Genomic DNA, 26,243 nt, shown 5'->3' on the forward strand with positions numbered 1-26,243 from the left:
CACTCTCTACACAATCAAACTTTGGCCCTTCAAAAAAAAAAAAACAATAAAAACTAAAGTTTCGGCCAAATAAATATAGTAAAAAAATTAGAAACTGTTTTTCATAACATTAAAATATCCTCGTCTAGAAATCACCAATTAATAATACATATATCAATGATTCTACTAGGCTTAAGAAAGTATGGGTCCTTTATACCCAGAATTTCCTACTTTCAAGATATTCTTTTTGGCTAAACATGGGCCCCTAATTTAAAATAATGTAAATCTCTACTTTAAGTTTCTGCATAAATAAATATTTTATGATATAGAGGGGGGGAATATTAGTAGTAATTGATTTGGTAAGAAAAATTCAACAAATAATGAAAACCAAAATCTCTATACCAATTCAACTAAAAATGATTTTGATTTTCTCCTTTGTTAATAAATCAATTGAATTTGCTTATTTTTGCTGATAAAAGGAAATAAAAAGTTCCAAAGACATGCTTATACAATCTTTAAAAGACCCTGGAATAATAGCAATAAAAATATAAGAAATTTTTTTAATTTAATTGATTATTACTCATGATCAAAATAAACAGTAATAATGAAAGAAATGTAAAGAAAAAGCAACTTACAAATTACAACATATTGTGAAATTTTATACATTATACACATATAATGTAACAAAAAATACAACAAATGGCTTTGAAATAATTTATTCTCCGAATAGGCAAAACCTATCAATGAAAAACTATTAAATGGAAAACTCTTTACATAAAAATTTCAAAAAATTTAATATATTTTAATGTATATTTTCATTATTTAGTCAATAGAAAATAGCATCTCTAAAAATTAATGTGATATTTTTATAGAGTAACATGAGAAATTTATAACTGTTTTTTAAAAAATAATAAATATCAATTATATTATACTAAATATCAGTGATATCCTTATAACAGTAATTATCTTATACTAATATTGCACAGAGTTTTTTTGCATAATTTGAACTGGTGAGTGTTTAAATTTGTGAAACAATTTCTAACCACCAAAATTTCATTTATAATGCATACTGATTTGTGATTCAGAAATTATTATACATCTGTATCTAAAAATGCAAATATATAATGCAATTCTATATCCACATCTCAACTCTTCTAAGTTGAAAGACTGATGGCTCGGTTATAAGTAATGACAATGACCAAAAATATGAGTCAGTGTTATAATAATTCAGTGTTATGATAAAATAATTCCATTACTTGACTAAGTAAAAGTACTTAATTATATTAGCGGCTGCATGAAAATATAAGCTATTTGAATAAAGTCAAATCTTCAAACATATCTTTTATTAAAAATTTTCATTTGATTAATCATTTTTTTCTTCCAAAGTAGAAAAAGAAGCCCCTAACTAACTGATATTTTATCAGTCTATTCAAATTTAATTTTATTAGTCATTTATTTTATCCAAATTTATTTTGTTTCGATATATTTTGAGAGTTTACAAAAATTGGAAAAAGAAATATGTTAAATGTGCACTTCAGTCGCTCTACATTTAATTTGAATTATTAATGTTGTTATAACACATGTTAATCAAACATTTACAGGAAAAAATTTAAGGGAAATCAATGCTCTGAGATTCTTTAAAGAAAATTTAATTAGTGGTGCTGCACATACTTAATTAAAAAAAATTGGAGGGAAATATAATAAACTGCTTTATTAAAATAGCTTAAATGATAAGTTTAAATTTAAAATTAACCAAACAAAAATGAATGCTCATTAACTCCAATTTAATTTTTATAATTGTATTTTATGAGCAATTCTATAATCTTAAAATTATAAACTTATCAAACATAAATAAGTGCACAATGACATGAAATTGTGATTTTAAAATAAAAACTAGATGAATTTTAAAAACACAATAACTATCAACCTCTTTATTTTTTTAGGAAAGGCAAAAAGTTCAAATTAACTACAACTATGGTTATAAATACAGCTCCGATAAATTGACATGTTTTTGAATTAATTAGTGGAGCGAAAGACCAATATGGATAATAATTTTGATTTAAAAAAAAAACACTATACCCAGAGGAAAGTTTTCTTAAAAATATTAATTTATTTGAAGTAAAAGTTAATGATCATTTAACAATAATTAAAAAATGTTTAGATTGTATACGAGCAGAAAAAATTAGCAGAATGTAAATTATGTAGAAAGTTAATTTTGCAAATTTTTCTGAAATAGTAAAATAAACTCTAAAATTTAAAGTGGAGGAAAACCGCAATTTGAAATTTAAATATGAATATATCACAAAAAGTGTCAAAAGCAGAAATTGCAACATTGAATTAAAAAACTTAAAATTATGAAAATGTTGATTCATAACTTAAAATTACGAAATGTGAGATTCTTAATGTTGAATTAAAAAACTTAAAATTATGAAAAAAAAGAAAAATTAACTCTAAATAATTTTGCAATCAATCATAAGGTTCAGAATATTTAAGCCATCTTTTTCCATATTATTAATTTTAAAAAATGAACAGGAATTTAGGATATTCAAATTATTTTAGAGAATTATACCTTAAATCAAACAATTATAAGGCTAATTGCTATTATTAAACTAAATAAATACATTCTTAATATTTAAATAACTAACTTAACTAATTTAGAAACAAAGCATGAAATATATTATGACTAACTTGGTGATTTAGCTTTTTTAAAAAAAAATTGCCCAAAAGAAATGTTAAAAATAACCATAACAGAGGATATCAAAGGGGTTCATAAAGTTTCCCCTACAGTCCATCAGTTTTCTCAGTTTCTCGGTGTTCTAAAACGTATTTATAACACATTCCATAATTATATTTTTTCGATAATTACAAACAGAATAAACTAGACAAAAATTTAATTACAAAAACATAACTACTTTAATTAAATTATTATGAATAAATCCACAATGATTAGAATTTCAAGATGAAAACTGATTATCATAATTATTCTTTTAATATTCAATGCAATAAATGATAGTGGATCAAAAACTCTGGTCTGAATAGAGTTTACTGATACAAAAGTTAGAAGCAATTATTTGCTTATAAGATGCATATAATATGCTTATAAGCAATTATATGCTTATAAGCAATTATATGCTTATAAGGGCATATAAAAATGGGAGAAGAATAAGACAAAAATTTAGAATTTAAAAAAAATCACTTATCTGAAATATACTTATAATTTTAAAAAGCCAAGTTAGTCATAAACACATTTTTCATGACTTGAAATAATTTCTCCCAGACAGAGAAAAGTCAAACAAAGCTAATATTATGATATGTTTAAACACTGAAAAACAAATAGCATTAAAAGCAACATTTCATCACAAATAAAATAAATTTTAAAAAAAAAAACACTAACATTTTGCTTATAATGAGCAGCAATCAGTATTTCATTTGATATGAACTTATTCATTGCAATAATCAAATTTCCTAACATATTACAAAAGTATATTTTTATTTAATAATAAACTGCAATGCAATGTTCACAATTAAGAAAGTTGGAAATGATTTAAACGTAGTCTATTTTTAAAATATTTCAAGTTACATTAAAAGAAAGAATAATATGAATTTCTAACAGATATTTTGAATTCATTCCAAATGAAAGTGATCAAAATTAAAAAGATTCATTATTTCAAATTGTAAGCAATTATTAAAATACAACTAACTTGATAGTTTTTTCAGTATCTCTAGAAATAACACAATTTCATGACACAGAAACAGAACATAAAACGTAGTAAAAATTGTGTTTTACAAAATAGTTCAATAATATCATGAAACTAGAGTCATCAGTGTTTAATTTTATTCAAAATACCAAATTAAAAAGTTCAATTGTGAAAAAAAAATTTGCAGTAAATGTTAAAGAAAATAGATTTTATAAAAGAGTCATATTAAAAAAAAATTGTGTTATTAAATTAATACTACTTAAATTTGTACTTTCTTGACTAGCCTGTAATTTAATTTAAAGGAAAGTTCAGCTCACACATTTGCAGTAATATTCTTTTAAAAATTTCAATTACTTTTTTTATCGGTCTATGTAAGTAATGTAAGTTCTATATTAGTTTCAAATCTCACAAGAGACTTTAAATATAACTTTTGTGACTAACATATAAGCTGCCTATTGAGCCTAGCACCGTGTAAAATGGATCTATTACATATTAAAAATGGAATAGACATAAAATAGCTGATGAACAAATTAAAATAAAGAATGAATTTACTTTTAAATCTAACTATAAATAAATGAACTGCGTGAACTACTTCATTTTATTAAATGAAGAAATAATAATAACTATTAAACTTCGAAATGGAATTGTTCAAATAAAAAAAGCTGTGGAATCTTGCAACAGCCTTATGTTAGTTACAAGACTGCAAAATTTTAAATACCAAATAAAGATGAAATTAAAATAAATAAATTGACTTTTATATCAAATTAAAAATCAATAAACAGCATGATCTTCTTAATTTTATTAAAAGAAAAAAAAAGTTTAAAAAAATTAGAACTATTAAACTGATTCCTGTTGGAACTGAAATGGAATTGTTCAAAACATAAGTTGTGGAATCTTGCAACAGCCTTATGTTAGCTACAAGACTGCAAAATTTTAAATACCAAATAAAGAATGAAACTAAAATAAAGAATAAGTTTACTTTTTATCGAATTAAAAATCAATAAACTGCATGATCTTCTTAATTTTATTAAAAGAAGAAAAAAAAAAGAGTTTAAAAAAATTAGAACTATTAAACTGATTCCTGTTGGAACTAAAATGGAATTGTTCAAAACATAAGCTGTAGAATCTGGCAACAGCCTTATGTTAGTTACGAGACTGCAAAGTTTCACTGTAAGCTCGGGAAATAGGCAGTGCGCTGCTGCTTCAGAATGAAAAACTATGTCAATGGAACTTGAGGCACGGGTCAGCAACAACTTAATACCGCTGCTGGATGTTTTAAGGCTTCCAGCACCAAGAGCCCGAGGCAAAGGAGGGATGATATTCCAAGCCAGACGTGTATGGTGCTGGAGGTCCCACCCCGTAGTAAGGGGACCACAGTCCCCAATTGAATGGGAGGAGTGGCGTGGTCCAAGGGAAGGATGTTCCGAGATGGCTCACGCTAGCTGGCATTGGAGAGCTAGCGTGAGCTTGTTGCTAGCAGCACCTAGAGCGCCATGAGTTCTTGTACTCGTTGTAGCTGACAGTTATTTTCTCACTTTGGTATCGTGTAAGACGGATAGATTTTCTCACATCATTGGTTATCACACCTTTGTAGCCGCCTTTCCTGAGCAAAGAATCAATTGTCTGTATATGGTCCCATCCTAAAATCAAAATATTCATTAAAAGTCATTCCAAAAAAAGAAAACACCAGATTGACTTGGAAAAATAGTTTCAAAAATACAAAGAAGGAATACAAAGAAGAAAAATTTTTAAACAGCAGGGATCAACCAAGGTTTGAATTTTTACGGCCTATTTTTGTAAAAAAAAAAATATATGAAAAATTTATATTTTTTTAAAAATTTTTAAGCATACATTTAAAAGCTAATCATTATATTTAACATTTAATATGAAAAATACTTCAAAACAAGTATGTGAAACAAATTTGAGAAAATATTTTTTAAGAAAATTTTTTATATTTTTTGCGATGCCGCATGGAAAAACCACTTATTCACAACATTTTTTATAATACACATTGCAAACATCTTGTTCACCATGTATATCATTAAATTATCACTATCCATACTTGCCAAATTGGCAAAATAACATAACAGAAATTTTACAAACGACATTTTTTGGGCTATCTGCATAGTGTTGACATACTATGCAGACATGTATAATATATAATAACAATTGTTATTATATATATATTGTTATTAACAATTGTATAATAATTGTATAATAACAATTAACATGTATGTCAAAAATAGAAATGTAACACTGGAAATAATATAAGCATTTATATTTAACACAGTAAAAAAAATGCATATAAATCTTAGTCTAAAGAGAAAAAATTTTAAACTATTAAACTCTCAACATCAAAATAATTTTCATAATTCTAAGTAATTAGCTTCATTTTACAGAATTTTTACTTATTCCTATTTCGAACATAAGTAGCTGATTTGGCATTGCATAGGAAATTTTTATCAAAGTCAACCAGTGTCAGTAAAGTTCATAAGAGTCACTAGAGAAATTATTTTTCATCAGAAAGTGATGAGCAAAATTCGGAGTGAATTTTTTTTTCACTTTAGAGAAAATTATCTTTCACTCGGCATTGCTATGTGGAATGCACAGGACATAATGTCCGTAATGTTTTTTAACTGTTTTTTTACGCAGTTAATTTTCTAGTGACCCAATTGACACCCACAATGAATGATTCTAAAAACAGTAATACATTTTTGTACTGACAATTAGTAACAATACAATGCAAACAAATGAAGTTTTTGCCAGATTTCCGTCAGTAAATAATGCTTTCGTTATCAGAGAAAAAACGATTCACTGAATAAATGACTCACAGCAGCATTCTCAATACATCTGGTTTGGTCAGCGTAGCAGCAAAGCAAGAACTACGAAACTGGCTAAAGTGCCATCTGTTGAGGAATGGAAGCATTTTTGCCATAAGAGGATATTTTATCGCTAAAAATGTTTTTTTTAATTTCTTCAAAAAATACAGAGAAATTTGAGAATATACAGGCAAACAGGAGGTCACTCATAAAATATGGGAGTCTTCATCAAAAAACAGGAGACTTAGCAGGTATTTATCATATTGTTAAGAAATATATTTACTTAAAAAGTTCTTTTTTTAATATGTTTAACATGTTTAACAAATATTTTTATTTGAAGTGCTTTTTATTATTATTATTAATATATCATCTGTTTTATATTAATAATAATCAGTACATCATTAATTAATGGGATACTGCTGGAAAAAATGCTAAAGTTTTTTTTTTTTTTCTGAAAAAAGTAACTCTGGAATTAAAAATAGTATATTTTATTTTGTTTCGTGAGATAAAACTTGCCCTTATTATATTTAAGTAGAGCAAATTATACTTCTTTAATTTGTTGTTTTCCTTTTCCTTTTTTAAAAGTAAACTGGTACAAGTATTCTGTACCGACAAAAATACCCCGGTTTCTACCTTAGCCCACTATGAGGCTACCAATTCTCTTACTAACATAAGGCAACATTAAATAGAGTGAAATAAAATGTAAATATTGCAAATGAATTCCAGGGTTGGTAAAAAACATGATATTTTATAAATATCTGATTTATTTGATTCAAATAGGATTTTTTTTTTAGTTAAAACAGATTTTTGTTTTATTTTTTCAGCAATTACCAACCAAAGCATCGAATAAAATTTTTAATAATACTTAATATTTTAAAACAATATTACAACTAAAGCAGTTTATATATTTCTTACTAAGATGGTTAAAAATTATTTTATTAAATCTTTATAACTGTAATTTTATATTGTGAATGTAATGTATCATTGACTCTGGTGACTAAAACTAGATCTAATTTTGGGTTCAATTTTACTAATTGCATGGTTGGAATGAAGAAAATAATAAATAAATGTGATGATTTTTAATACAGTAATATTTCTCTAAAAGATCTTGTTAAGTTAATATCATAAACAATATTTATTTATAAATGTTTTTCAGATGGCCATAATTTTCTGGTCTTTTTTATCAGAGTTAATAATACAACAGGGTTAAATTGACCCTAAAGAAGATCAGGTTAAGATGACTTTATAATTTTCCACTCTTTTATGTTAAACAATCTACTGTCAGGTACCCATTTGTTGTTTTTCAGCATTGTTCAAGCTCTATGTGTGTCTTTTTTTAAAAAAATTTTACGAAAAAAATATTTTCTCTAGTTTTCTAATATATTTTTTAATATTGTCAGAGATTATATATCTCTGTTGAGTTTTTGGTCAAAAAAAATTCAGGTCATTATGTCACTGCCAAAGCTAAAGACATTTTTCTTTACATAACTGCTATCAAATTTTGTTATTCTCATTTTTATGTTATGTTTCCAAGGATTATTCCCTATATTTGTTTATTAAAATAAATTTAATGCCATTTTTGCAAACAATCTCACATTTAAAGAGAAAACTTGTTTTACATCAAAAATAGCTAATTAGTACAAAAATTGCAATATAAATTACAATTGTTACATCAAGAAATAAGTTTGACCTGTGTCATGGTTGGCTAGTTGAAACCAAATGTTTTTTTTACACTGAAATTTTTAAAAAATCATACCCTAAAAAATTTTATTTATTAATTATGTTGTATAAAAATATTTTTATAATAAAATTAATAATCTTTTGTAAAAAAAATCAGTTTGTGCCAATTAATGGCTTTTAAAAAATTGGTTGATTTTTTTAGAAAAAAAAAATCAACCAATTTTAATTTTGATTTCAATCATAATTTAAATCAAGTGATAATTAATTCCAATGGAGTTGATTTCTGAATATTTTTTACTAGAACTGTTTTTCAATACAAAAATATTATATTGAAAATATTACAAAAATGAATAAAATCAAAATACAATACAAATTTGTCTACACTGATGACAGAAAAAAATTCTAAATATGAAGCACTTCATTTTCATTTATGCTTTTGATTGTAATAAAGATAAAGTGTCTTTCATGAGATTAAAAAAAAAAAAAAAAAAGTTTCTCTACCTTTAATTTGTCTTTAATCTACACTTTTAATTTGTACAATAATTAATGTACAAATTTAATGTACAAATTAGTTAATGTGCATGCATTAATGTACAAATGTGTACTACATTATTTAACTAATTTTAAAAGTGATCAGAAAATGAATTTGGTAATGATAGATTTTATATGAAGCAATTTTTAATCATTTTGCTCATATCAATTTATTTTCATATATATATTGTATTTACAGGAAAACTATATCTAAACATTTGAAAAATATATATTTATGTTTATTCAAAGAAATACAAATTTCCATTTAACAAGGAAGTGAAAAATTTTCATGAGAAAATTCATTACTTTTTCATTTAATTCTATTCAAACTAAAGCTATTCAGATAAAAAAAATTTAAACTTTCAAAAAGAACTTTTTTCTTGATATAACAATAGCAATTTAAATTGGAGTTTCTGTACTAATTAGACATTTTCGATGTAAAACAAGTTTTCTCATTAAATGTGAGATTGTTTGCAAAAATGGCATTTAAATTCTTTTCAATAAACAAATATGCGAAAAAAATCTAGGAAACATGATGACATAAAAATGAGAATGTCAAAATTTTAAAAACGATAGCGGTTATTTGAATAAAAATATTTTTACCATTGGCAATAACATAATGGCCTTTCAAGGAGCAAATAAGATTGTTTTATTTTTCAAATGTTACTTGACCAAACAAAAACTCATCAAAGATACATAATCACAATAGTAAAAAATATTAGAAACTAGAGAAAGCATGCTATTTTTCATCAAAATTTTTTTAAAAAGACATGCACAGAGCATGAACAATGCTGAAAAACAAAAAATGGGTACCAGACTATATATTGTTTATAATAGAAGAGTAGAAAATGATAAAGTCATCTTAACATGATTGTCAATAACCTGATTTTATTCAGGGTCAATTTAACCTTCTTGTATTATTAACTCTGATAATAATAAAAAAATTCTAAAAAAATAAAAAATAAAAAAACAGATAATCAGGGCCATATAAAAAAAACATTTAAAAATTATAATTTTAATAAATATTGTTTATGATATTAATTTAACAAAATATTTATAAGGAACAATGCAGTATTAAAAATCATGACATTTAATTTTTATTTTCTTCATACTAATCATACAATTAGTAAATTTGAACCCAAAACTACAATAAGCTACAATCATAAGAGTCAATGATATATACTTATATTACACATGCAATATAAAATAACAGTTATGTATAGAGTATACAGTTCATTTCACATAGCAATATTACATTTTAATAAACAATATTATTATGACTAAATAGTCTTTTTTTTTTAAAAAAAAAATAATAATAATGACAATAATTTACAAAAAATTTCACAAATAGGAATTAATATCAAAATTTTAATGTAAGCAAAACTATAAATTTAAGTAAAATGAGGGCAACACCACATTTGAATATAGAATAATAAATTATTTGAATATTAATTAGTTTCCATTTGAACAAGAGATATTTTTCCAAACAATTTTTTTTTACTAATTATAAAACAAACTAAAGCCATTTGCTATATTTTTGTAGAAAAAGGAGTTAGAATATAAACAGGAAAATAAACAAAGTCAGCATTTTGAATGCTTTATATATTTTGTGAGACAATTTGAAACCAATTTTTAAAAAATACAACTGGAAAATGTACACAAGTCCATTCCCTACATTTTTAACTGCTAAAAAAATTAACAACTCTTAAATAAGTTAATTTTACTGTAATACCCAATAGGGGGAAAAAAAATTTGGGTCTCTATGAATTCATTTAATTGTTGTCTAACTGTTTATTTCTAAGGCTAAGCTAATAACTTCTGAGATTATTATATGAATCGCATATCCACTTAATGTGTTTCCATATGCTGTATTGTACTTCTGTTCATTCGATGTTAAAGTTCCAGAAACAACCTTTAAAGTGTTCATCATAATTTTCTGTAATTCTAATGTAAGGGTTTATACTTAATGACTTTGTCATCCTTACACCTAGTTCCTTTAGAAAATTGGCCACAACAGTGTATAAGAGCTAAAAAATTGCTATGTGATCACATAGATCAAACAGTATTAGTTTTGTTTAACTTATACTTTAGAGGGTCTTTCGGATAACAACACAGAGTTTTTTTTTTTTCCTTTTTGTTTTTCTAGAAGTTATAATGCAGTCACTCTACTATAAATTTTCGTTCAAAAGTATTTTTTTAATAAATAATCCCAAGAAATTGAAACTATAAGATATTACATGATTAAAAACTTCATTCACTTCAAAAATATATAAACAGAAAATAAGTCCTCATGTTTCAAGGACTTAAAAATAGGTGCCCATTTTTAAGACTTGCCAAACGTGAATGAGAAGAAACAAAACTGGTTTGTAATAAAAAACATAAAGTTGCCATGAAAAAATTAAGATGAGAAACAAAACTATAAAATCCATAGAAGGCGAAAGAGGAAAAAAAAAGTGAAAAACAGAACAAGAAAAACATAAGTGGCCTAGAGGGGCAAATCATAGGTAAATAGCATTTCAATGCGTTATGGAGACGTAGTGAGGAACTAATGTTGTTAAAAAGGTAATGAACATTCAGATGAACCGTGACAGAATTGCAGCAACACGGCGACATTGTCGCAGAACGTTACAGAGTTTTTGCAGAAAGATTCTAGTCTTATTCGCGTGATTTTGACGCCAATCTTTATTTTGGAATTACTACATGGATTTTACGATTTTTAATTTATGAAAAAACTTTATTTTATTATAGTTTAATTTATTTATGAATTTTAAATTTTGTAATGATTTACAAAATTAGAAAGAGTAAATAATTAGGGCATTTTTCCATCTACAAAATGCGAGAAAGTGCTTATAATACTTGAATTTTTAAAAAAATATTGCTTTTACAATAAAAAAATTTTATACGTTTTTATTCTATATTTTCTTCTTTAAACACAGCGTTTGTGTTCCTTTAAATTAGTAATTGTTGTAATTAAAACTATCTTAAAGAAAAATATATTATTAATGATAGAGAAGTTTGGCGCTTGCAGAAAGCCCGAAAAAATTCTGCCACGGGCATATGAATGGAACAAGATTCCAAGGTATCAAGATGAGCTGATGTGATGAATGGAAATAATTTTAGCATTGTTGAAATTGAATTTATGCCCAAGATTCCAACGGACATATCTACCGTGTTCTTTGAATGTTAGGTCTTTAAGAAACACGATAGGTTCATTATCAAGAATTTGGAAATATACCTTGATATAATAAAAAATTAAATTACACCACAAAAAAAATTCACCAATTATTTTATGGAATAAAATATTAAATTAATAAAAATACAGAACTAGAATAAGCACTTAAAAGTTTTGCTATTCAGAAAATTTTAGAAACTTCAATAAAAGTTAAAAACATAAAGCCTAATAGTATAAAGTCAAAAATTAAGCGTAACATACAAATATTACAAATGAAAATGCATAATACATACTATAAAATTAAAAAATAAACATATAATAATAAAAAAATTCTTTAAAATTCAGTTCTTTATTATCATTTAGTTTAAAAGCTAAAAACAAAATAGTTCTACATATGCAGTTATACAAACCTTGTTCTGGTGCAACTTCTGGAAGGTATGTAGCAGTACGTTTGTAGCCTTTCTCAGTATTAAACTCTATGCGTATCCCATGCATGCCGATCTATTGTAAGAAATATTTATTTGATTAAAAAAATGAAAAACATTTACTATTTATTTTATTAATTATAAACCAAACTTACTATTTCCTTAAACAATTTAAAATATTTTTAATTGATAAAACATTTAAATAAATTTAAAAAAAAAAAATATTTACAGAAATATAAAAAATGTACTTAAATAAAAAATTAACACAAAAGTATGCTCAATAAAAAAAAAATTTAACAAACAAAACATTCTAAAAAAATGAAGAACTGACTCTAACAGCATATTAATGGTGCATGATTTCTTTAGTATCACATAATTACATACACACAAATTTTCCTAAACCTATCATTTAATCATAAAACATTTGAAGAAAAAAACTTATTTGTGAAAATTACAAATGAAACTTTTTTGAAGAGGATATCACGCAATTTTAAAAAAATATTTTTTTAATAACTTAGCAAAAATTAACATTTTAACAATTATGATGCAAAAAATAATTATTTGTTGAAATGTTGTTACATAAAAAAGTATTTTTGCCAGTACTTTATAAATAAACTGAATATTCTTACTTTATAATCCTAGTTTTTATTAAGAATAGTTTGATAATAAACATTTGACAATGTAAATAAGTAAATAAATAATGATTATCCAATTTTTCCTAAGAATCCTAAATATAAATATGTAATTAGAGCAAAATATTTCGAAGCTATGTGGATAATATAAAAAAACTTGGAATAACCTCACCAGTATTAAACTCGTACTTGAAGCATAGCTTGTAGAGGAAACATTTTTATAGATATTTATACAGGTTTTAAAAAAAACTTTAAAACTACTTAACTTAGAAACAAATGATATATATATATGAAACAAAAGATAGGATTTAATTTAACTAATAGTAATAATTTACACCAAAACTAATGAACATTTATACCATGAATTTGAAATTGATTAGAGAAAATTGATGAGAGAAAAGAAATCAACTTTCTTACAAGAAGATATAAGTTCTTTGATGAATTTTAAATATAACTTTCAGTCATTACTCAATTAAAATATGCATTTAAGTATTTTACGATGAACAGAACAATATGATATGATAAACAGAACACATAATTATGATAAACAGAACTGATTTAAATTAAGTGATTTGAGATATTGATCAAAAATTATTTATTTTATTCAATGTTTTAACAATTATTCATTTTTGAACTGAATTCAATTTAAACTGAATTTGAGCTTTTAAATTGCATGCTTTTTAAAAGAGCTCATGGATATAATTAACCTCATATATATCTTCTTTTTTTTTATCCAGATAATTATCACCGTCATTCAGCCTTTAAATTTCATCGATGGTGCTCTGAAATCATGACGTTTAGGCCACAGAGTCAAACAGATGTTCTTCAGCAAACACGATCATGATTTTGCCTCTAATTGACAAGGATTGAGAAACAGCTTCGACCAGACTTTTATGTGAATTACCCATGGAGGAAATAGACAATGCCATTGCCAAGCAGGAGAAAAGGAAAAAGTCAACTATCACGTTTATTGGATCTGGCCATCTATGGAAAAATTGGCCAGAAGTCTTATAAAACTGAGTTTCCTAAATGAGAACCAACACTGTCTTCAGGCTCCTTCCACCAATGATGCCTAAGAGAAAATTCTTGTGGAAATTCCAGTTTTAATTGCTATTGTTCCTGACTCTAACAACACCCAAAAAACTCATACTAAAAAGCAGAAAATGAAAAAAACCTCAAGTGGCTTCTTAATCTAGTAACATCCCCAACCCTCCCCCTTGATACCCAACCCTCTTCTCCTTTCCCACCTGATACTGCACTATCTACAACATCGATGGAGCAGACATAACCAATTTTAAACAGTCTGTTCCAAATTCAACTAGGAGAAGACATCTCAAAGGAGTGCCAGTCCAATACACAACAGCCACCCTTGGAGAAGAACTGCGAACGAACGACTACAGCTGCATTAAACTGGACCAGTTCAGAAAGAGAACCAGTAAAGCCTATGATCCACCTACCTATGTGGATCTCCCTATTTTCCTCATCATACTGGATAACACTGATCATTACAACATCTACAGCTTCACAAAAACCAAGGACCACGAAGTTATAGCGGAAAGGTACACAGGGGTGGCCAGCAGCAGATTCAATGCTACAGGTGCCAGTTGTTTAGAAACGTTAAAAGAAGTTGCAACGACCAATCATATTGCCTAAAATGCACTGGACTACTGTGTGTGTTTTTCACATAAGGTCTATCAACTTCTGAAGATGATCTAGTACACCTCGCCTCAGGATAAAGCTAGTCAGCTCAGCTAGAACACTCCAAGATTTGAAGAAACTTTTCTCTCATCAAGAGGTTTTAGAACTCTTATGAGGTCGATTACTTTAATTTTTTTAATGCAAACCATGATGAGACTCTGTGGTCATATTTTTCCTCAGCTAATTATCTTCGGATCATTAGCAATTTAGAAACATCTTCATCTACTAGTTTACATCTGTACAGTCAACATCTTTTCTGTATTTTCGTCATCAAAGAGGGTGGCCCTTCGGGCTACGTACCTCGTCGAACCATCTTTAGTTTCTCTACAGTTTATCAAGATAATTTTCTATGTGAAATAAACTGAATATAACAACAAAAAAAACAAAAGAATTAGAATAAATTAGCTAGACAACAGTAAGCAATGAAAAAATGCTCTCAATAAGTATTATGTAAGAAACTTACAAATTACAAGGATACATGGTTCAGCTCTAAATAATTTGTTTAAAAAATTCTAGAGGTATTTTGAATTTGTGATAACATAAGTATAAGTTGCTTAATAACTTCTGAAAATGTAACATATTTTTTTAAGTTGTCTATTTCAGAAATAAAATTTTTCTTGGTGTCCAAATAATTATAGAAAGTTTTAAATTTTTCAATTAGTTTTGAAAAGGTTGTGCTCAAGGTCATTAAATATCAAATTTTACGTTCTGCAGTGTATTTCTAATAAAAAAAATTATATATTCATGAAAAAAAGCATCACCTTTAAAAAAAGTTATAGAAAACTTGATTGATACGTTATATGCGAGCCTAAATTGACATAATAAAAAAAAATTATTTTTTAGTATAAACCACTTACACGTAAAATTGTTCATCAAGAGAAATTAAACTCTAAAAAAAACAATTTTCATCTTAAATTAAAATTTTAATTTCACATGTGAATATAGTGTAGCTTATTTAGAAATTAATATCATATAAAAATGTACCAACAAAAAAATTTCAGCTTAACTAACTTAAAAAAGTATTTAACAACAATATTTTATTTACCCAACAATATTTTTATCAACCATCATTTCCACATATGAGTATGAATAACTTTAAAAATACCATTTCAAAAAAATAAATAAATAGATAATAATGATTTTGATAAAGGAAAAGTAATGGGTAAGTAATTGCAGATACATTACAGAAGATGCAAAATTACAGCAGTTGCTGAAACTTTTCATGTATTGAAAATAAATTGCCCCCCATCTCATGTAGCTGTAATGTAGACACTCACAATGAACACCGAACTGAAATGTAGACACTCTCAATGAACATGGAACTGAAATGCAGACACTCTCAATGAACATGGAACTGAAATGTAGACACTCTCAATGAACATGGAACTGAAATGTAGACACTCTCAATGAACATGGAACTGAAATGTAGACACTCTCAATGAACATGGAACTAAAATGCAGTCTCAATGAACATGGAACTGAAATGTAGACACTCTCAATGAACATGGAACTGAAATGCAGACACTCTCAATGAACATGGAACTGAAATGTAGACACTCTAAATGAACATGGAACTGAAATGTAAACACTCTCAAGGGGACGAACTCCTAAAGAACATCCTTTTTTTTTTCATAAATAGAAATAATTTGACTAGGCCATGGAACTACATAACGTATGGTTATGGAACGTACATAAAGTATGAAAAAATGTTTTAAATTAGGTAAAAAAATAAATAAAAGGACTAAAAAAAAGATTATTTATTTTCGATTTGAAAAGAACCCTTTTTAAAAAACAAGGAAAGAATAAAATTGTGATAGGAAACTATCTCAGTTGCAGAAATTATAATTACAAAAAAAAAACTCAGAAAACTTCAATAAATCATTTTTGAACCTATCACAAAAAATAAACATTTAAAGAGTAGAACTGTGCTTAAAAAAGCATCAAATTGTACTCATTAAAAAACTATTTTAAAAAATATGAATATTCACTTATGATTAACTGATCAACTCGGATTGGGGTTGATCCAAGCCAAAATTGCTTAAAATATGCATATAAAAAATTTTAAAAATCGGGACCCACGAGAAGAATTAGCACCTTGCATTCAAGATTTTAAACTAAACTCCTCAAAACAAACTCCTATAAAGAAATTCTTCTCTATCAACAGCAACAATGGGGGCTTAAAATTTGTGAACATTAAATTACATCGCTCTCATGATATAATTCCATACTCACAAGATACAGGCGTTGTTTTTCTACATACCACTCTAATTACTATGGTGTAAATTAAGGGTTAAAATGAGTTCAATAAGTAAAAAACATATTACTAGTCAAAAAAGAAGATTATTTTGAGAAATAACATGTTTTTAAAAGGTAAATAAGTGCTAATTATAAATTTAGACCAAACCTAAAAAGAAATTAGATTAATAAATCAAGATAAATTACAAAAAATATATATACAAATCAAACGTGTATTTATTACCTGCCAGTCTAAGTAATCTTGCCCATCTTCAAAATGTCGCAAAATGGATACAGACACATGCAGCTTTGAGAACTCTTCTCTGGTAATGGGGCTGAATCGACTGTCACGAAAAGCACTATTGAGAAAAAATTTCTTAGTCTGAGTACTTACAAAAAATGTGGTAATTAAAAAAAAAAATTCATGATGGAAACCATTAACCACTAGGGTTTTAAAAACTTGATTATATTAACAGAGTAAAAAGAACTGTTAATTTTACTTATAGCTATAAATAAATAATTTATTTATTTACTTAAATTTTCAAACTATATATAAGCTAAATATTATGTGTTAAATATGATTTTATATATATATATATATATATATATATATATATATATATATATAATCACAATAAAGACAAAAAGGATTTTAAAAAAAGTAAAATACGAAGAAAATTAAGAGCATTAATAAGTTTTATTCATTGCGCATGAGCTGCAAGTATACAGAACTCATAAAATAAGTTGAAAACATAAAAAAATTAATGATTAATGAAAAGAGAAGAAGAAAAAAATTATGGAAATAAAATACTAAAAAAAAAATTTTTTAAACAATTGAAAAATAAAAAAAAAGCAGGAAAACAAAACAAAAAAAAAATGGAAAGATATAATCTCTTCATCAGCTTACACGATTATATCTGCAAAAAGGAGTGCTTTCTAATATTGTATCAATATAGCCAAAGCAAAATATATCAGTACAGTAGTGTGAGGAGCACTAAAAAAAAAACAGAATAAAACACAAAACGAAACCTATAAAGCGAGTAGCGAATTCAAATAAACTTGCATGAACGGAAAACTTTTTCTTTTTTTTCTTTTTTTTTCCTAATATTCTATTTTAATATTTTTTTTTTCTTCTCTGCTTATTAATCTTTAATTTTTTCCATGTTTTCTCTATGTTTTTAACTTTTTATATATAAAGTATTATGTGCTAAATATGTTGTGAATATTTGAACTTCTCAACAAAACTTTAAAATTGTAATAATGTAACTTTGTTTTGTAACTTCATTATAATAAATTTGTAATAAAATATTTCATAAGCTGATCAATTAGATTATATAACAACACTTTTCAAAAAATGTCCTTATCTCTGTACATGAAAATTCTTCAAAATAAACATAAAGCTTCCTTTTGTTTTGTTTTTCTTTCATCCACTTTTCAACCTTATCTTAAGCTTTTTAAGAATAAATTTAGAAAGCCTCAGAATTCTGAAAGATAAGTAGCTACATTTTTTCCTCCCTCCTTTAAGCATAGCATCTGGTACACTTAGACATAACATAGAATAAAATTTTTCTTGAATATTTTTTAAAAACTGCAAACTGTTTTAAATTATGCTTTGCAAACTTCTCTTAAAGTAGTTAATGTTGTGTTTTCTAATTAAATTAATTACGTGGAATTTAAAATGAAATTGCTTTTATCATCATATTTAATGGTTTCACTAGCATTGAATTTCGAAAAATGACCAAATAATCTTGTATTATATTTACATCCAACAGCCTAGTTGAAAGCTCCAACAGCCTAGTTATATTTCAAAATCAAACCATCTTTTTTACACTTTTTTCGATCTTATACAGATTTCCTATAACTTTTTAAAATCAACCTATAAATATAAACATTCACAATTCATTATGGTACCTAGAGAAAATTGTCTTTCTTTGGACTAAGAATACAACCAAAGAGAATAAAAGTCAAGTAAACTATATCATCTTTAATAATTAAAAAAGGAACTGATTTAGATAAATGTGGCATCTATTGCCATACAGAAGATTAATTGAATCTTGGTATTCATCCGTTGCTAACAGCTAAAACCCACTTAATTCTTTAGATTTTCTGCTCCATAATGCTTAAGTGTAGGATTATATATAAAGAGCCACTCAAAACACCCTAGCACAAATCCTTAGCTTTAGGCTATATGCAGCATTATTCTTTAGGAATAGTTTTCCTTTTTCAACGACATCAGGGAAAAATCATTAAACAGCTCTCTCTACCAGGAACTGGTAGTAAAGTAACTGAGACCAGGGAATGGTTTCATTTTTTAAAATCAGTAGCAAAGTTTGCTAGTGCTAAGAAATACTTGCAGCAAAACTATTTTTAATACTGGCATTTTTTGATACGGTATCACAATAAATTTTGAGAATGCAAAAATTGCATTCATCATTACTGTGTCACATAAATCCATTGCTGAATGGTTAATATTAAATATTTATACTTGTATGAAAGTATATCCAATATATGCTACTAAAATCATAATTATGCATTGAATTCGACACATTTGATGAAAGACATTTATTACTGCAGTTTTGAATAAAATAACTATATTACAAGTTACAAGATGATTAAAAAGACACTATTATTTTGGTATACAGTGGCATAGTTTCGCATTTAGTAATAATATTGTATTAAAATCATTCAGATTTTAAAAGTCATGTCGAAAAAACAATGAATAAAATCACAGGAATTTTCATGATGTTGTTGTAAATCTAGTGAATCAAAAATTAATCACTTGAATGCATGTTTTCAAATTCAATGAAGGTACTAATATCACATTTGATTATCGAGGATTTAAAAATGATGCGAAAATGGCCAAAAAGTAAATAATTATAAACGAATTGAACTTGACAAAAAGCGATTACACAAATTTAAAATTGAGGTGGCATAATAGGAATTTAAAATCTACTCAGAAACAAGCAAAAATGCGATATAACTCCCAAAAACCATCGGAATCTTCAAAAATTGTGTGCACCAAAAAGTGATTGTTTAAATTTTAAATTCGCATGTCATAGTTGTAATATTCTTTTAAAAACAGAGTTTGGAAAACCACGTAAAAAGGGACTGTAAAAACAAAAAATAAGTGTCTACAAAACTATTGGAAAGCGACATGGATTAAAAATGGAATAGTCCCAAATCAAGAGCATCAAAAAGTGATTACTCAAATGCAAACTTCAGGCATCATAATAATGGTTCAAAAAAACCATGTGGAGATGGCCAAAAATGGATAAATAATAGTCGAAAAAGGATCGAAAAATGATGAGGATTTATAAAGGAATTGTCATGAATAGTGCACATCAAAAATGGATAATTCTTAATTCAAAATTTGTGTATCATTATAATATCATATAGAGCAGGGGTTTCCAACGTACATGAGGCCACGGGCCACAATTAAAAACACAAATTAAATGGCGGGCCACAACTTTATCAAAATTTTATAAAGGACTTTATGTTTGAAAAAACATTAAATATTACTGTCAGATTTTTAATAAGTTGTACAAAACAAAAGTACTGAATTACAAATTAAAATAAGTAGATTTTTAAAAATATTTAATTGTTATTAATAATATTTTTAAAAATATTAAATAAATAATTAAAATTCGGGCTACAATAACTTTAATGTGCACCTATGTATTAAACAAATAATGTGCGAAAGATATCTAATTGTAAAGATATAAAACTTTAAAAAAGTTGGTATTAAAACTTAAGTAGTAGCACACAAAATATTCAATGAAAAAATTGAGATTTGTATGCTGCAACAACCAGAAAATAGATATTTACATTTAAAATTTACAAATGTGTGCGTAAATATTTTCTTCCAAAATGAGTGAGTGGTTTTAAAAAGTTAAATCGGATAATTTCTTCGAGAAAATTTCTGATACACACATGCTAAATTATATTCACAAAATACAAAAAAAAAATTAAATAAATTAGAGCTACATTCAGGATTATTTTTGTATTTGAATAAATATTTTCTTGGGTGCAAAACCGTTGGTATGCTAAATTTCACAGAAACGAAGAAATTATGTTTTTATTAACGAGAAAAGTATTTTAAACCCATATTGATTTTTTACTAAAATTGTCCACAAAAAAATGACTTAGTTCGCGGGCCACAAAAAAAGGCTTCGCGGGCCGCCAGTTGGAAACCCCTGATATAGAGGGTATTTAAAAAGGACAACAAAAAAAAATAGGAAAATTAGATCATAACAAGTTCTTTGAGGAAGTTTATGAGACGTACATATGTGAGGAGGGAATATGAATAAAATAAAATGCCTTACAGTTCACAGATTACAGCTAAAAAATATTTTATTCATACAATAAATAATTATGTGATGAGTAATTAAACTTTTTTTTGTTGTTCATTTGTAAAGCAAACATTTATCTGATTAAGAGGAATTAGAAAAATCTATTGCACTTGCCTAGTAACAGCATACTCTCTTAATCCAGAAGCAAGGTTCATAGAGTTGAAGGTACCAATACAACCACGAAGTTTCCGGTCCTTTCCGATTTTCCATGTCACAAACAGCGGACTAAATAACCAAAGATAAATATGAACCAAACATTTTAATGCATTCAATTTATAAAAACTATTTAACTTCTATAAGAGAGAATAAAAGGAAGAATATCACTGCTTTTATACACAACCAAGAGCCAGATGTTATTACATAATTAGAATTTTTCACTAGTTAAAATATGCAAAAATAAATATAAATAAATGCAAAGATACTTTCCTTTGTTTAACTTTTGATAAATTTCTGTGCAATATGAGCATACTGAGATAAATAAACACTTTTGGCAGAGGGCAAAATTTGTTCAATGATAAAAAAAAGCAGAAAATAAAGAGTTAAAATTTCAGATTATAACTTTAAACATAGCATCTAGGCTGAAATTTTTTCTCTTCACTGTCACAATTGCTAATTAAATCTGACAATCACATTTGCCAATTAATACTTGAAAAGCTTCGAGTTAAAAATTGCAGTGTCTCACACACAAAAATTTCAGATGGTTTTATTTTTAGAATCAGTTAGAGGCTAAGGTTATAATTTTCAAGGACTTTCATGCACACCTTTTCAACTCTTGTTTATGGATAACCAATTTACGTTCAGAAAATAATAGGAAATGTGATTGTTGCATGTATGATGTGATTGATATGTTGCATGTATGTGTGAAAGGCACACATACATGCAACATATTAACTGTAAACACTAAACAATAAATGAAAAAGGGACCGACTAAACATAATAAGAACCGCTACACCTCTCAAGTTTTCCCTCTAAAATGTACAACTTTATAATGAACTTCATCAACTTTATAACAAAATTTATTTGCTACAAAGACATAACTAATTATAAATGTTTGTATCTAACACTTTTGATGATGTATGTACTATCTACCTATCACGATAATTTTTCTAGTGACTTGACTCTTGCACCGGTGATTGTTGTGGTAATGAGGATGTCCCTTCAAATAGGGATAAGAATTTGGAGTTCTGCTTTGGTATAGGTCAGGAGAATTATGTCTTTTTTTTTTAAATTTCTCCCCATTAGAAATTATTTAACTCTTATTTTTGCAGAAGCAAACCACTTTATGCTTTCAATCAGGATGATTTCTTGCGAGAGTTGGACGGTATTTAAGATGCTAACAAAAAATATTTATATACACTAAAATCTTGAATTTTTTAATACTGCAGTCAAAGACTGGCCATCAACGCAAAAAAAAATATAAAAAAAACAATCACTGAGTTGATGGTGGCATTGTACTCTTTTTCAGTTTTCCATGTCAATGAGAACTAAATAAGCATAACATAAATTTTAAAGTTTCTTAACCTATCCAAAAAATAATCTTTACAAAGAAAATAAATGTCACTAATTTTTCAGGTCTGTCGCCGTGTCCAACTATTCAGACTTTAAAATAGTGCTAGTCTGCAAATAACTATATTGAGGAAGAACTCGCCACGTTGACCTGGCAGTAGCATTAAATGCTTTGTTAAAACCTTGCTGTATTAAGTTCAGGGGCGTCGGGGACGAAATTAAATTACACAATCATTGTAGTTTGCTAAATTTCATGAATAAAGAAAAAAATTTATAAATCTGCTAAACATCTACAAAAAGCCAATTATTTTTGTCTTTCCTGTTTTGTTTTGTTTTTTTGATAACTTTAAGGGGACACTTCACGATGGAAAACCCAAAAATCGACCAAATTATACTTTTTTCAATTTTTGTTTCAAAAAATAATACTTATATCTAGCTACAATTTAAAAGAAAAATTTTTCAATTTCATTCATTTTTTGCAAAGTTATAAGCATTTCAAGATTTGTAAACAAGGTTATGTAAACTGTCTGTTTTTATAGTTAAACTGTTTTTTCTCAATGTTGTTTTTTACGATAATATTCAAACTTCGAAAAGTTCCTTGCGCATGAGTTTTGAATAAATCTTTATTTTTTTCTCATATATATGATTGGTCTAATGTTCCGTAACCAATGTGATATAAATAAAAGCTGAATACTCACTGAATATTTTTTAAATTACTTTAAATTGTTATTTAAATTTCAATTTTTAAAAATTATATAAAGACTATGATATTTTGATTTTTTATTTGTTTAAAATTAAGTGCTAAGTTGTTCAAACATATCCAATTTTATTTATACTTATTCAAACTGTAATATAAATGAGTTTCATACAGCTACGATAAAAACTCATGCGCAGGAAACATTTTGAAATATTGGAACATTTAGTAATTTAACTTGCGGATAAATTATTAAAAAAATTATAACTTTTCAACAAATTAATATTTTTGCTTCAAATTTTGGGAATATCTTTCTAAATGCTTTATTCACAATCTATGAAATTTTCATTAAAATTGGTTGATATTTAAAAAAAATCATTTTGAACCTGAAGTGTCCCCTTAAATAGATTATGATTTATCAAAATTTTCTTTATCTGAGGTCAGGGTTGGCAGGTTTTTGACATGTGACAGTTTAAACCATGGTTTAAACCGTCACGTCAAAAACCTCACTGTCAAAAATGTCGAAAATGTCAAAAACCTATATTCATATGTGAAATTTAATTAATACATAAAATTTATATATTTTTTAAAGGATAGTGTTTCTAAATATGTTCTAGAAAAAATAAATTTAAAATTTTGAAGAAACACTTATATTTTGAATAGTAACCAAAATCTTGTACTTTTGAAAACTCACATCTTTTGTAATATTATGTATTCATTTTCATGTGTTATTGAAAATCTGCAGTGATATTATTAAGAAATTTATTTTTAACCAAATTTAGTGTATAGTATAGATTATACTAAAAATTAGACATTTTTAAAGAATAATACTGTTAAATACACAGAGTAGTTAGTGTCGATTTACAGTATATTCAGCCTATTCATTTACTATGCTGAAAATTTAGTTTATCCAAATACTTGTGAATTTCATTTTGCTGAATACGATATAGTTTTGTTGAATATCTAAATATTCAGCTGTTGAATAATTACTTCTTGCTTTCAAGATATGCATTATTTGTATTCTTAATACAAGTGGAGAAAAAAAAATTTAGAGATAAAAATTGTTTTAAAATGATAAGTGTAATAATTATAAATAAATATAATAAAAAATATGAATTATATTTATCATTATTCATAAATATAACTACTTTTAAATTCAAATTAACATATTGGATAATAAAGATACTCGGTATAACATTAAAAAAAAATTTTTATACACTTGTATCTTGTATCAAGTTTGTATTTATACAACATAACTTGTAAGTTCCTTATAAATATTAGTTATATGTTCCTTATATGTCAAAAATGCATAGTAATAAACTTTTAATTTTCTTAAGTATCAAAAAGAAAAAAAAAAATTTTTAAATATAAATATTTAAACAATTTTTGTGCAAAATTTTTCTGCACATGCATTTGAATATAAATTTCTGAGATTTTAAATCTGTTATTTTACCTTAATTTTAATTAAAAAATATTTTAAAACCTGCTGATTACCTATAGTATAATTAAATTTTAATGGCAACTGTTGGTAGTTTTGAAGTTTATATATTTTCTTGGCAAACTTCAGTTTTTGACATTTTTGACGGGTTTTTGACGGTTTAAACCAGTATTATACCCTTGTCATGTCAAAAACCACTTTTTGACGTCAAAAACCCAACCCTGTCTGAGGTGTTTAGAATGTACCCACTGTTGCTCATGATCAAATTGTTATAAAAATTTCTGTAGTCAAAATCTAATTCATTACAAAAAGTCCTTCAAATAATTTTTGCACCTATCGCAAGTAAAAATTTTGTTCTGGCATTATTTGTCATTAAACTTTTCAATGAGAAAAGCAAATGAATGCTTACCTGTTTACCTCGTTCTATGCCTTAATTTGAATATATCCTGAAAAAGGATTTATAGTCATAACTTCACTTAGTTGTGCATTAGTCTCTGTGCCCAAATCTACCTCCGTTCAGCATAATGGTTATAAATAAAAAATAAAATTTTAGATAAAATTGCAAAGTAAAAAAACCCTTTAAAGCCAATACATATAACAACATCCTACTCATAGGAGAAAAATTGAACATTGTAGTAGACACTACTGCAGGGACGCACAATTTATTGCCCTCAAAAAACTCTTTTCATTTGCCTCTGAACCATTTTTTAACCCACTGGTGGTTGCGCGCTTCGAAACTATTTTTTCCCCCTTCCAAATGGTTGTGAACACAAAAAAATTAACTTTGATCGACTTCCTTTTCCTGTACATAGAAAAAACCTCAGAAAACTTTTTTTATTCAGAAAAAAAAAAACAGTTATCTAAATTTGATAGGAAAAAATAAATACCATATGAATAAATAATCCCAAGAAACTGAAGCAAAATATTACCTGATTAAAAAATTGCATTCACACCAAAAATATACAAATTAGAAATAACAGTCGACATGTTTCAAGTGTTCCATAATAGGTGCCCATTTTCAAGACTTGAATGAGAAGAAAAATATAAAATGAACTATAGCTTTCTGATAGGAGAGAAGATATTAGCTTGAGCCATAGTTGTATAAAAAAAAGTATGAGCATTTGAATAAGGTAAAAATGAAATTGTTAAAACCAATAGAGGATTAAATATTTATATTAAAATACATATAAGAAAAAAAAGTAGTAATTTAAAAAATATTATTTCTTGCAGCCTTGGAAAAAAAAGTGCAGCCACATTAATTTGATTAGGCTTATTGGGTTTTTATTTGTTATTTAACTCTTTTACTTACTTATTGTATCCTTATCTATATCCTTATAATGCAGTGTATTTATTACAGAAAAATAATGGGAGAGAATTTCTTACCCTT

General features: G+C 26.3%; 1 protein-coding gene across 1 annotated transcript in view; it reads right to left on the minus strand.

Moving 5' to 3' along the window:
• Nucleotides 1-1,464: 1,464 nt before the first annotated feature.
• The window catches only part of LOC107456613 (nuclear protein AMMECR1), a 34,783-nt gene continuing 10,004 nt past the window's right edge, over nucleotides 1,465-26,243 (minus strand). Inside the window, exons 2-5 of the mRNA XM_016074519.4 lie at nucleotides 21,333-21,443; nucleotides 17,114-17,228; nucleotides 12,290-12,380; nucleotides 1,465-5,317 (exon numbers count right to left, since the gene is read on the minus strand). Coding sequence (XP_015930005.1) covers nucleotides 5,151-5,317; nucleotides 12,290-12,380; nucleotides 17,114-17,228; nucleotides 21,333-21,443 — 484 coding nt within the window. The 3' untranslated portion in view covers nucleotides 1,465-5,150. The remainder of the gene's footprint in view (nucleotides 5,318-12,289; nucleotides 12,381-17,113; nucleotides 17,229-21,332; nucleotides 21,444-26,243) is intronic.

This window comes from Parasteatoda tepidariorum, chromosome 1, assembly GCF_982258835.1.
Source record: "Parasteatoda tepidariorum strain Cologne lab strain chromosome 1, Ptep-v5.0, whole genome shotgun sequence".
Classification (NCBI taxonomy): Eukaryota; Metazoa; Arthropoda; class Arachnida; order Araneae; family Theridiidae; genus Parasteatoda; species Parasteatoda tepidariorum.